The sequence below is a fragment of the Pteropus vampyrus genome, unplaced genomic scaffold, assembly GCF_000151845.1.
Source record: "Pteropus vampyrus isolate Shadow unplaced genomic scaffold, Pvam_2.0 Scaffold3, whole genome shotgun sequence".
Lineage (NCBI taxonomy): Eukaryota > Metazoa > Chordata > Mammalia > Chiroptera > Pteropodidae > Pteropus > Pteropus vampyrus.
In genome coordinates this window covers 14,709,728-14,723,526 of record NW_011888784.1, presented here as the reverse complement: position 1 = coordinate 14,723,526, position 13,799 = coordinate 14,709,728, and the positions used below count along the sequence as shown (strand labels likewise).

The 13,799-nt window shown below is 41.2% G+C and overlaps 1 protein-coding gene and 1 long non-coding RNA gene across 3 annotated transcripts in view; both read right to left on the bottom strand.

Annotated features, from left to right (window-relative positions):
* Positions 1 to 12,787, bottom strand: part of INO80C (INO80 complex subunit C) — an 18,215-nt gene extending 5,428 nt beyond the window's left edge. Inside the window, exons 1-3 of one of the 2 annotated variants that reach the window (XM_011361571.2) lie at positions 12,475 to 12,787; positions 1,001 to 1,111; positions 60 to 171 (exon numbers count right to left, since the gene is read on the bottom strand). In XM_011361571.2, coding sequence (XP_011359873.1) covers positions 60 to 171; positions 1,001 to 1,111; positions 12,475 to 12,630 — 379 coding nt within the window. In that variant the 5' untranslated portion in view covers positions 12,631 to 12,787. Of the gene's footprint in view, positions 1 to 59; positions 172 to 1,000; positions 1,112 to 12,364; positions 12,413 to 12,474 lie in introns of those variants that run through there. The other variant, XM_023531602.1, reaches the window with a different exon arrangement.
* Positions 5,911 to 6,695, bottom strand: LOC111740986. The gene is made up of 2 exons (XR_002780822.1): positions 6,552 to 6,695; positions 5,911 to 6,190 (listed from the first exon to the last, which is right to left on the bottom strand). It is a non-coding gene; the product is annotated as an uncharacterized LOC111740986 (long non-coding RNA).
* Positions 12,788 to 13,799: the final 1,012 nt, after the last annotated feature.

Below are 13,799 nucleotides of genomic sequence, written 5' to 3'. Positions count from 1 at the left end.
TTATAAGAAAGTTTCTAGTCTAAACATTATGAACTCATAGAAGGCTCTAGACAGCTCACAGTTAGGATCGTTCAGTTGCCACGGCAATGCCCTTTCAGAAGCGAGAATTTGTTTCAGGTTCTTCCAGGTTCTATTCTTCTTGCCAGCTACTGCACCACCATGGCCAGAGTGCTGGAATTAAAAGCATGGATTAGATGAAACAAAAGTCAATGGAAAGTACCATTTCAGAATCTGACATTTATTCTTATTCATAACAGTAATATACCCTTCATTCTGTCAGCAATCATTTATACCCCTAAGGCTTTTTTAAAAAGTATATTTTAATCTTACTTATAAAAAACAATGCTTCTGAATTGTTGAAACCTATGAGTGAGTTAGTGATAGAGTAGAAATAAAGTGTTATTTTTTTTACATACACATAGAAAATCACGTCCTTTATTGGGTCTAACTTTGAATTCACTCATGAATTTCCTATTACTTTAAAATAAATTTACTACAAAGTTAGATTTAAATTCATGATCACCTCTCTAAACCCTTCTGAGGGCAAATCTTTGCCTTGCAAAGTGCTGGTGATCCTGGAAAACCCAAATAAGGTTCAATCATGGCATGGCAAGCCTTCTGGAATTTTTTTTTCTTTTGTCCTATGAAGATGACAAAATAAAATGGAAAAGAATGCCAAAATCTGTTGCAGGCACTGGCAATACTGTATTTTCAAAACTAATTAATGAAAAATAAACTTTTAATCGTGTAACCTGAATCACTATATTTCTTATATCCTTCGAGAACAAAAGGAGGAGTAGCCTATTTCTACTTTATAGCACAATAGCTTAGATGTACTTAAAGGAAATGCCTGTGTTATCCTGCCTCCACCCCTCCCACAACAGCCCATGACAGAGAAGGTGGTGACTTGGATGGAGAAGGGGACGTGCAGGCCCACCATGATCAGAAGCCATGGTATGGTTGTTTGATTTTTTATGTATAAAGTACCTTAGATGCTTACCACAAAGTTCGGATCCTTAAATGGCAAAGGTTTGGCAGTTTTTTCCATAGGTCCTGTGCTAAAATCAGAGGGCACCATTTTATTCTCAGCCATGGCTTCCATGCTGATACCCTTAAAACATAGTAAGAGTAGTAGGAGGTCAGTTTCTTTTAGTTGAGTTCCTTAACTCAGCTCTCTCAACAAGAAAAGATGATACCATGGGACATTTGAGGGAATATAGTGTGCCCAGAGCCCTTGCAGGTGGCCTGCACCAGAGGAGGGCATGCCAGACTGGTAGCCGCACCTGCAGTGCAGAAGCCACAGGACAGTCAGCCAGGATCCCAGCTGTCATGCTTTCTGGCCTCTCTATGTGCCACGCACAAGAATGGGTGTCCTAGCTGAGCTGCTCATTTAACCCTGACAACCACTACAGGGTAGTGCTATTATCCCCAGGTTACAGAAAAACAAATGAACAAACAAAACAGTCTTTCCATGACACCACATGGCCCCTTACTCCTATCGATCTTGTCAAATTATGTCTTGAAACATTAAGACAAAAAAAAGATCCAGTCCCTTTAAGGGTCACATCAGCCAGACAACCCAGGCTTGAGCTGGTATGCATAAGGGGCACAACAGGATATGGGCATTCTAAGAAGAATAGAAGGAGAGTAGGCTAGAGGGTCAGCTGGCTGTGGCCAGAATGCCCTGACAAGAAGGCTAATATGCTTTAAAACGAAAAATCTTTTAAGCTGCAATTACAAAGAAGAAAGACAAAAAAATCACTCCTGATTTATAATGCAATTTCCAATCTTCCCGGACTGCAATAAACTTTTTAAACTGCAATAAACTTTTTAAACGTATATATAATTCACCTACAGAGAAATGCACACATCTTAGGTTTCATGGGTTTTGCCAACGTTTACACTTGTGCAGCCCACGTCCCTATCGAGATATAGGACATTTACATCATCCCAGAACGTTCCCTCCTGCCTCTTCCTAGTCAATCCCTTCTATCCTTGGCCAACCACTGTTCAGATTTCTACCACATCACCTTTGCCTCACATGAGTGGAATCTGGCAGTATATACTGTTGTGTTAGGTTTCTTTAGCTCAGCATAAAGTTTCTGAGATCTATCCATGATGTTGCATGGATCAGTAGTTTGTTTTGCTGAATTTGAATACTACTCAGCACAGTAGTATTCTTGTGTATAGGATGTACCACAATTTGTTTACCCATTTTCCTATTGATGAAATTGTTATTTTCAGTCTTCAGCTATTATAAGTAAAGCTGCTGTGAAATATCTATACAAGTCCTTTGCGTGGACCTGTGTTTTTACTTCTCTTGGGTAAATACCTAGGAGTGGAATGGTTGGCTTATAGGGTATGTGTATGTTTCATTTTATAAGAAAATGCCCAGTCATTTTCTTAAATAGTTGCACTCTTACACTCCCAGCAGCAGTGTAAGAAAGTTCTGGATGGATACACACACACACACACAGAATCTTCCACTCCACCTCCCCCACCATCTCTACCACGCCCTGCAAGGGCATCCATGTGGGAGGAAGGGGAACGGGGGAGACTGGGAGCACTCATTCTGCTGCAATAGTTCTCTAAACGGTTTCTTCTCAAACACTTGCCCAGACTCCTCTAGGGTCTCTCCATGTAGGCCTGTGCTCCTTCTTCTCTGTTCATATCACCTCTTCCTGTCTGGACTGTTCCTCACCGCAACCTCCCCCCATTCATGGTCCTTCCTAACTTCTCTCCCCTCCAAGGCCCAGCTCAAATGTCAATTAACCTAGAACTAAGAGGCCTCCAATTTCTCATCCTTTTCCTACTGTCTGTAGCCACAAGTGATGTCTCTCTTCTCTCCTTTCCTTCATTCCCTTCCTCCTGCCCGCCTCTGTCTGCCTACCCTTCTTTGCCACACTTCTTTGCCCTTATCTGGCACCTCTCTTAGATATAAGCTTCAGAGGAGTGACTCTGTAGTACACATCTTGCCTACTCCATTCCCTACAGCACAGTCAGTGTCATAGTTTTAAATGCAAGCGTGATGTCAATCCCCTACTTACAACTGGCGAGGGGTTCCCACTGCCCTGGGATTAGGAACAAATTCTGGCTCCCTCTCCGGCCTTGTCTCTTGCTCCCCCCCTCCTTCCTGTATTTTGTATTTTCTGTTGCAAAATCCAGTAAGTCATTTTCTATACAGCACAAATAGTTTCCAATTTTTCTATTTTTATTTATGCTTCACCAAAATTATTTTCATCAGGATTAGTCCATGTCAGATTTAATTTTACAACAAAGATTAGATTTAGCATTTTGTACATAACTAACTTTTTTTACCTTTGTGATTTTTCTCTCATGGTCATAGTATTTCTGCCAGGTACACGTGTCCTGGGAGACACAATCTGATGAAGAAGATTTGATTTTCCCATTACATTTAATCATTTACTGACGTTACCTGTGTAACCAGTTGTCAATGTTATTTTGTGCTGTTTGTTAGAGTAATGTCTATTATAAATTGGATACATGATTGATAGTTTGAATCTATGTCTTGGTCAATGAAAAAACAGCAGCTTTTGAAACAGGGAACAACAAACCAGAAGGAGAGAAAAGGAGAGAGGTAAGCGGACTGGGAAAGGAGTCAGAGAGTGAGAATTCATAGAGGGGTCAAAACATCCTGCTTCATTCTACGGCTCAGTCTTCTGTTCTCTGCATCTAACCCAGTGCCTGGCACAGAGTCAGTACCAAAGCATCACTGACTGGTTGACTGACTGGAGTTAAGGAACAAGACAGCGTGGCCTAACTAAATTCCAGCATCAATATGTATATGCTCAGGAGTTCATTGTAAGGAATCGTTCCTGGGTGGGATGCCATGGCCGAACACAAAGAAACACAGGAAGGATAATTCAGAAACAACTGGGCTTGGTTACCTGCAGAGCACAAGGAACAGGGTGGAAAGGACAGGGAGATGGGAAGAGAGAGGAGTAAAACTTCTCTAAGTATAGCTTTTTGTAGAGTTTTGACCTTTTGAACCATGTTAAAGTTTTACATACTACTACTACTACTACTACTACTGATAAAACCAACAAGGATGGGGCAGCAGGCAGAGAAGATGGAATACAAACACAACCAAATCGGCCTCGCTATATTTGGAATGAATAACAACCACACTGAAAGAGAGGAAGGGAGACTTAACTTTGGTGACTATGAAAACAGTATTTTGACAACATAACCTTAAGGTTAAAGGCAAAAAGAACATAAACAATTTGTAGGTTTGTTTCTCACAAGGGTACGGGTTAGTAATTCTGCCAATATATGTGTTCTAAGATGAAGCAAATAGGAATGAGGAAGGCTAAAATGAACCTTGCATAGTAGATTAAAATCAGAGGTAATCAATATGAACTCATGGTTTTTAACATATACACAGACAGATAAACACAGAAATAGATACGGCAGTGTGTGGGGGTGGGTGGGTGTTATGTACACACATACCTATATCTCCTAGTTCTCTCCACTCAGAGGGCTAGAAATAGCAAACAGCAGGCACACCATTGTCCAGATCCTAGTTTCTAAATATATTTCCCAGGAACTAGTGATCCTTGAAGAAATGGCTGATTCCAGGGCTGGGACAGGAAAGTACAAGATGAGCCTTGTGGTACCAGACAGTAAGAAAACTACTGCATCAGTTTGCTAGAGATGCCATAACAAAATACCACAGACTGAGTGGTTTGAACAACAGAAATTTATCTTCTCACAGTTCTGGAGACTAGAGTCCAAGATCCAGGTGCCAGCAGCGTTGATTTCTCCTGAGGCCCCTCTCCTTGATTTGTAGATGGCCATCTTCTCACTGTCTTCACATGGCCTTTCCTCTGTACATGGGCCTCCCTGATGTCTCTCCCTCTTCTTATAAGGACACCGGTCTTACTGGATTAGAGCCCCATCCATGTGACCTCATTTAGCCTTAATTATATCTGTAATGGTTCTATCTCTAAATACAGTAACAATCTGAGGTGTACTAAGGGTTAGGACTACAACAGATGAATCTTGGGGGGACATAATTCAGTGCATAACAGCACTCAAAAAATGGTAGAGGTACATTAAAGGTTACAGGAGCCAGTTTGAAGAGCTCCCACTAGCCAAATCTGGGCAATTTGAGCAACAAAATAAATAATGCTAATCCAGAATATATAAAGAACTCTTATGACTCAATGACAAAAAGACAAATAATTCCATTTTAAAGACTTCAATAAAAATGTCTTCAAAAAAGATATACAAATGGCCAATAAGCATGTGAAAAGATGTTCAACATCATTAGTCAGTAGGGAAATGTAAATCAAAACTAGTGAGATATTATTTCACGCCCGCTAAAATGGCTATAATCGAAAACACAATAGCATGTGTTGGCGAGGATGTGGAGAAACTAGAACCCTCAGACATTGCTCGTGAAAATGTAAAAGGGGCAATCATTTTGAAAAACAGTTTGGTTACCTGTTTTTATAGGCCAATCTGACAGCGAGTGAGCCAGGAGTTCCATGAAACCTGAAGAGGAAGCCTTAGCTGGCATGCAAGTCGAGAAGAGTGACCGTCATCTGCTCTTTTAAGAGGTGGCCATACAGGGGGAAGGAGGGAGTTTGGCCCACTGGCTGGAAGGCACATGAGGTGAGGTCACTTGCTAGTGTTAGAATGAAATGGGCCATTCTCTTGAAGAATCTAACAATTCATTAAGGGTGCATCACAAGACTACTCAGGGAGGAAAAGCCAGTGGGTGTGGGCTGTCAGAAGGCTGGGCCTACAGGGTGGCCTGATTTAAGTAAGAGAGAGAAAAATAACCCTAAGAAGTATGCAGAGAGCTCCCATCAGGGAGAAACCATGACAGCTAGGGACAACTCAGGGAAAATAAGCAGAATATGAGAGCTTTCCTGGGGCCAAATATACTTTGTTTCAACTTTATTGAGTTTTTCATAAAGAAAATGACAACTTATATAATCTCGTTTCCATTCGGGAGAATATAAACAAACAGAACTGCTCCAGAAGCAAAGAGATACGAAAAGGAAATGAAGAACTGGGCCCCAAAGCCTCCAATGGTGATTACGGAACCAGCCACAGAACATGCCCAGCTCAGTGCTGCCAGCCTCATGCACTGGCGTCTCCTTCTCCAGAATTGCTGAAAGACCGCATTTTCCCCTTTCTGTTCATGCCTCTTCTCTGATTCCTAGTGGGGAAGGTCAAAGTCACAGTGAAATCCTGGGAGGAAATACAGGGCATTCTTTTAATGTAGGCTGTTCCAGGCCCAGGGAGACCCGGGAGAACACCATCAGGCAGAAATGCTTCACAGAGATCTGGGCAGGTAGTGCTGCCCCGGCAGCCACTATGCAGGGACCTCAGCAAGTCCCTGTGGGTTGGAAGATCTGAGAGCTTGGCTAAGGGCGAGGATACACCATCGGACAGGTGCATCTGCTGAGAGGAAGAGGAAGGTGAGAAGAGAGGGCCAGGAGTTGGCATCATGTTCCGGGTAGCATGCTTGAGCAGAGTCAAGAAGATGATGTGCTCATGCACTGATTTCCAAAACTCACCCCTCTTGCTCATGTGGCTACTCCATCCTTTTCTCTTCCTTTGTCAGCAGGCCAGAACCCCACTAAGGAGTCAAGCTGAAGACAAAGCTGAGAAAGGAAGCCATCCTGAGGTGAACTGAGCTGCATCATTCCAGAGCTGCATCCTCTGAAACAGTAAGCACCCTTTTCCCAGGCTCCAAAAGAATACCCAACTCTGGGACCAGAACTGGGTTTTCTGCATTTCTTTACTCTTTTTAACTCCGCCTTCCACATTACTGCTCCCTCATTCTTTCCTTTCCCTGGGCTTCAGCCAAGCTGAGACTCTTGAGTCTATTAGTTACAGAATGAGAGGGAGAGAGACCTTCAGTCAAAGGGAGGATCAAGTCAGTGAGGTGGGGATGCAATAAAATAAAACTTAATATGATGTACAGTTTTCATATTACTAAACTACTAGAACACTTAGAGACTTTACGAGATGAACTGTCCCGCACCAAGACACGAACACTCTAACAAGAGGAAAGAATTAACACTTAGCACTAAAAGGGCTGATGTAAGTCCCAGGGAAGATAAACCTGCCCTGCTGTCAAAGAGGGACATGCCTGCCCCAGACTGAGACGAGTCAGTGAGGCCTCAGCTCTGCCCAATGGCAGAGCCCAAATAAATGGCTTCATCTCTCCAGACAGCAGCCTGCATGGCTGACTCAGACACAAGGATAACTTGGGCATTCTGTCTGTGGTTACTAAGCAGAGAAACAAATGTCCTTTGTCTTATTACTAAAAAATCAAATGTCCACTTACACCTAATTAATAGTATTCTAGATTCAAAAGCTGACTCTAGTCTAAAACTAGAGGCTTAATGTAGGGTTACTTGAAAGAGCAAACCTGTGAGACGCAGCCTAAATATTCAATAAGCCAATTAAATAAGAGCACCTAATCCCTTAAGAAGTCTATAACATAGAGAAAGGTTCATGAAATAATGCTAAGTCAAAAGCAGGGCACACAATGTTATACACCAAATAAAATGAAAAAAACTATATCTACACACAGAGAACACTAATTATTATAGTTGTTGAGAAAGAAGACTGGGTGGCTTTTTATCTCCACTTTAAAAATAGAAAAAACTTTTTAAACTTACGATTTTTTAAAGGTAGAATGATTACTTTTTTAGATAAATAAATCAAATCAGTTCAACATTCTCTGGCTGCCTCCAGTTATAGAAGAGTCTGTAATCACATGCACTCTGCATCAACCTTCAAAAGAAGCAACTGCTGCCTCTCAACTTTAGATGTTTTATTAACCTTTTTCCCGTTTAGGAAAAAAAAGTGTAGCTCAGATAGGAATGCTAGGTTTTCTAGGATTTGACATTTTCAGTGATGCGACAACTAAAAAGAGAATGCTATAATAGAATGACGACATTTGTTTCCAAAAATTATTGATATACTAGAGTGATGCGAAAATAATAATAAAAGCAAGACATTTCATGGCAAACTTTGGGGGTAAGGTTAGGACTGTAATCCATGAGTTATCTTGGGGAAAACAGAAAAAGGGTTCCATTACAAACTAGTCTATTATATAACAGTCAGTCTACGGGCCAGTTGGGTTTCTCTGTAGATTTTACCAACTTGAATAGGCATTTGGAAAATCTAAAGTGCCTTCTATTTACCTAATAAAATTCCCTCAAAAAGCATTTCTCTGCACCACGGATTTGGTTACATCGGAGGTATAATTACATCTTCTAAGGCAGAGCAACAAAAGTGATATCAAGAGAAGCAATCAAGAAAAAAGTATTTAGACTCTGGACCGTCAGCCTGGGTTCCAGTTTTCACTCTACCACTTATTAGCTTTGTGACCTTGGAAAAGATACTTAACCTCTCTATGCTCCTGTTTGTTTGTTTGTTTTTTATTTGTAGAATAACAATTCACAAAGGGTTGTTTTGAGGCTTAAGTGAGATAGAATTTAGAAAGTGCTTAGAAGAGTGCCTGGTATGTAGTAAATGCCCAATAAATGTTAATTATCATTACCTTTTATGATTTCTGTCACTTTAGCACAGTGTATCTGTTCTCCAACCCAAGTCAGCACTAATCATTTTCATAGTATTATAACCAGAACGGACAAGAGATGGCACTCTCCAGATTATATTATTGATCAATAACTACATTAGTTACACTTAAAATATAAATCCAAACACAGAATTGTAATTCTGTGACAATTTGTACAACTTAGCAAGCATAAACATTTAGTAATTTCTGTTGATTCCTAAGGACTTCTGAGCATAAAACCCTTTAAATTTCATTTATTCGCTCAATTTTACTTTAGAAACAGCATGTACATTCTGGAAATTAAAACCTGTCTTCGGACTTCATGAAGTTATCTCACATTTCAAAAAGCACTCTAATGTCTACTTAAATGTCATTTGTAAATTTTTAAATCCCACAAAAGTTTTATAGACATTTCTTTTTTTATAAGAAACAAAACAGCAAAAACAAGAAGAAACAAAAAAGAAAAAAATAGCTAACTACTAAAGTACGGAAATTTAGATACTGAAAGATCTGTAAAGTCTCTATTAACTAAAAAAATTCGATCATTTATATAAAACCACTCATTTCCCACAGATGAAACCCTGAGCAATCTGATACCTGTTCACAGCTCCAGCCCTGGACGGCCTTCCCCACTCAAACTCGCCACCCTTCAAAGTCCACCTCAAGTCCCTCTTCCTCCCTACCGCTCCTCTAGCATTGCCTACATGAGTCCTTATCTGCCAGTGTCCCACCATACTAGGACGCCAACACCAGAGAATACCTATAATCGACTTTAGTACATAGTTAGAAATCACTGTATTTTCCTACTTGTTCCACATATGTGATAGGCAGAATTCTAAGATGGCCCTTAGGAATCCCAGCCACTGGTGTGCACATACCTTCTCTCAGTTATTCAAGCAAAAAGTAATGTGGGTACTGCTGCGAAGGGGTTTTGAAGATATATAATATAAGGTATCAAATTAGCTGACCTTAAACAAAGGAGATTTACAAGGTGGTTATACAAACCCTTTAAATCAGGGAAAGGAAAAGTCAAAGATATTTGAGGCGTGAGAGGGATTTGACATAAGAGATTCTCCATAGTTGGCTTCAAAGATAGAGGAAGCCATGTGGCAAAGAATGTGGACAGTGGCTAACTGCCAGCAAGGAGACAGGAACCTTAGTCCTGCCACTGCAAAGAATTGAATTCTGCCAACAATCTGAATGAGCCTGAAAAAAAGATTTTCATCCAGAGCCTGCAGACAAGAAACCAGCCCAGCCAAAACACCAATCTCAGCTTTGTGATACCCTGAGCAGAGAACTAAACTAGTCATGTTGTACCAGGACTTCTGACCTACAGAACAAGGAATAAATGTGTTATTTAAGTCACTAATTTGTGGTAATTTGTTACGACAACACTAGAAAACTACAACACTATGTAAATGTCATTTTCTCATCCTTGGAGATTTTTGGGAGGACAGGGACAAGCTGTAATCCTTTGAAATGTCTTAAGTATACTGCTGGGGACATAACAGAAATACAATATAATAAATTCTTGCTGATTGAACTGAACTGAAACAGAACAGAAAGGCTAAGCAAAGGACATAGGTAAAGGTCACCTAGGTAGATTCCAGACATCCAGACAACCCTCAGGGCAGCACTGTGCTACTGCCGCAGATGCTGGGGAGCCGGGAACTAAGTTGGAAGGCCATGTTAGAGCAGGAAAAACATCTTAAGACTCCTTTCTGGAGACAGAGCCAAGTTTTTGACTTCTTCATGGAATGCTGAGGGTGGGAGTAGGGTAACTAGTTATATACTTCATTAATTAAATGCCAGTTAGGGAGAGGACAGCAAAGATAAACGAATTCACTATTCCAAGGAATGACCTACTCTTTCCTGCCTGAGAGTTTGTTGAAGCTGCTGAGATGAAGAGGATCCACAGGGAACCCTTCCCCTCAGCGAGAGCTCTAGGGCCGGAGATTTGTGATTTCTACCAAGTCGGTTACCGGGAATGTCCATCATCCTGAAGGCATTTGGCCACTCTCTGAAGCTTGCTGTGGTGGGAGTTGATCAGTGCTATTTTTAGGGTCAAAACAATCATTTCTCCCAATATGTAATGACTACATTCCTCAGTCTTGGCACAGTTGGATATCCACATATATTCTGGGAGAAAGTACTCACAATGCATATATATGTGGCAAAGAACTTCAATCAAGAGTATATTAACTCCTAAACATTAATTTTTTAAAAAAACGACCCAACTATAAAAAAATCAGGCACTTCACAAAAGATATAGGAATGGTCAATAAGCATATAAAAAAGTGATTGATATCATTAGTAATCAATAATCAGAGAAACAAAAAGTAAAACAAAAATTAGATACAACTACATAGCCATCAGAATGACTAAAATTAAAAGTGGACGATGCCAAGTATTGCTAAGGATGTAGAGCAACTGGAACTCTCTCATATTGTCGGTGAGAATGTACACTAGCGCAACTACTTTGGGAAATACTGTTTTTACAATTTCTGAGTTAAATGTGTGTCTACTTTATAATCCAGTGATTCCACTACTATCCATTTACCCAAGAGAAATGAAAGCCTATGTCTATACAGACTTGTACAGGAATGTTCAGAGCAGCTTATGTATAAAAGCTAAAAATTGTAAACAAAACTCAAATATCCATCAGTTGTGGTATGTTTACACAGTGTACCAAACATACTGATATAGGTAATAACATGAATGAACAACTCTCAAAAACATTGTTTCACAGAGAAATCCAAACAGACACAAAAGAATATGTTCTGTATGATTCCATTTATATTCTGTTCAAAAACACAAAGCCAAGGTATGGTGAGAGATTTCAAAATAGTAGTTACCTCTGATAGGGAGGGAAGACAGTAATGACTGGAAAGAGTCACCAGGGACTTTTCTGGAGCTCTTAAAAATGCTCTCTATTTTGATCTGGGTGGTGGCCACATAAGTGTATACATATGTAAAAAGTCCTTGATCTGTACTATTAAGATTTGTGTATTTTACTATATGTAAATCATACCTCAATAAAGCATTTTTAAAAGGGGGGCGTGGAACGCTATTAATTAACAATGGAAGGAATGACAGGCAGTTAACATCTCTAGAACATTGTTCTGGGTAAACGATGCCACCGCATGTTCTGGAGAGGACACAGTATATAACACTCCATCTTTGCTCTCCTATTGTTTTAAAATAAAATACAGAAGCCAAGACAAACACTCATCTAACCAAGCTAGCTACTCCTCCACCGAAAATTCTTTGCTGGAATTTTGGAGCCTAGATTGTCCAGATGCCGAGAAGTCTGTACCAAGTACTGTGCTAAGGGCTTTATGACCACGAGATCATTGAATCCTTACAACAACCCCATAAGGTAATAACAAACCCACTTGGGACGAGGAAACTGAGGGTCAAAAAAGCACTTTTCTAAGGATGAGGGAAAACATCCATATCAATACATCTTGGTATTCCTCCATGTAGGACCTTAGGGAGCTCTGAACCTTACAGACACTCGGTCACTGTCTGTCGAACGGACGAAGGTGAGACACGTTAACTTCTGCTTCACTGAACCTAACTCTCAATTGCAACCTTGATGAGAAGAGACCGTCCTTCCACTAAATCAGTAATAATCTGCCCACCTCTCCTCAAGGACAGTGCAACGCGGGTGACTCTTTACTCAATTCCTACATGTCCAAACTAAGGGAGAAAATGTTTCATCTGCACTAGGGGTCAAAGGAGAGGCCACAAGCGCGGCGCATGCACCCTGACTCGCCTGTCCTGCGTACCTACCCTCTGCGGTGCAGTCCTTCGCTCCGCCCTGCAGGGCCCGCGCATGCGCTCTCGCCCCGCCCCTCCGCTCAACCACCGCGCACGCGCAGGCTAGTCGAGCTACAGCGTACCTGTGCAAAGCTAGAGGTGGACGCTTTTTTCTTCTTACTGGCGCTGTATATCCCGGCGCTGCTGCTGTTGTGGGAAGGACTGGCTGGCCTCTTCTTGCTGTTCCGGGCTATCCCCGGAGTGGTGGTGGTGGCCACAATTGGAATTTGAGCCGCCATCCCTACCCCGAGTTTTCCTCCTTCCCCCTCCCCACTTCTTTCTCTGTGCAGGCCTGGGACTTCCGGCTCGCTGTTACTTCCGTCTTAATGCCAGAAAACCCGGCCTGGACTCTCAAAGCATTCGTTGACTTCTTTCTCTCGGCCGTATCAAAAAAGCGGAGCTCGGTGCAGCCAATTCCGTCAGGGCGGGAAGGTGTCTGAGGGACGGTGTCCTGCTACTCTGGCTCTCCCGACCCGGGCACATGTTTAGAAATCCCGTGATTGAGGAATAGAACATCTCGCGATTTTTTTTTCTTTTTTTAAGTAACTGGGCTTAAAAAGAACAACCATGTTGTTTTTTTTCCCACATTAAGTCAAAAGATGGATCACTTTTGATAACTAAGAAGAAAAGTAGGGTCATTCTCGGTGGATTAGACAGCCCCGCCATGCTGCTAGCTTTCCCTGTGGTCGTTGCTTTTTGGCACCGAAGAAGTTAGTGTATCAGTAGTGCCCAAATAGGATAGAGTGGTTCTTAATCTTTTAGGGGTTTCAGGCCTCTTTGAACATGTAAGCTATGCTATCCTCCCTCTCCCACCCCAACCAAATGTATATAGGCATGGGCAAAATTTTACAGAGATTTCAGGGAGTTCACAAGTCTGCTAAAACCTATTTATGAACTTTGGTGGAACACCCCCTCCTCCTTGTTATTTGTACATACTGCTCTGCACTTTAGAACATTTATGACCCAAACTGTGTGGGTTATAATTGGTTGGTTAGTGTCTTTTGGCTTCTGCTAGAATGTAAACTCTATGAAGGGAAGGCAGGTTATGTTTTTGTTCATTTATCTTTCCCAGGTCGCAGTACCTTGCAAGTCATTGGTATATTATAAATATTTTTTTAAAAAGTCATTAATGAATGAATGAACCCCCTGCAGTAATTAGTTGAAGCTACTGTGTTCTAATACAGGAAAGTGGCATATATGAATCTGGATTACTTGAAAGAAATAGGCTGCAGAGTGACTTAGAGTTAAGAGAGAACAGTTAGGGAAACTGACAATAATGTTACAACTTTTCTCCTATGCAGAACCATCCAATGGTAAAATGTTCTCTCCCATGCTCCAGCCTCCACTCCTATCCTCAACTAAATCTAGGCTTCCTTATTCTTTATCTCAGTAACTACAACTCTAACCC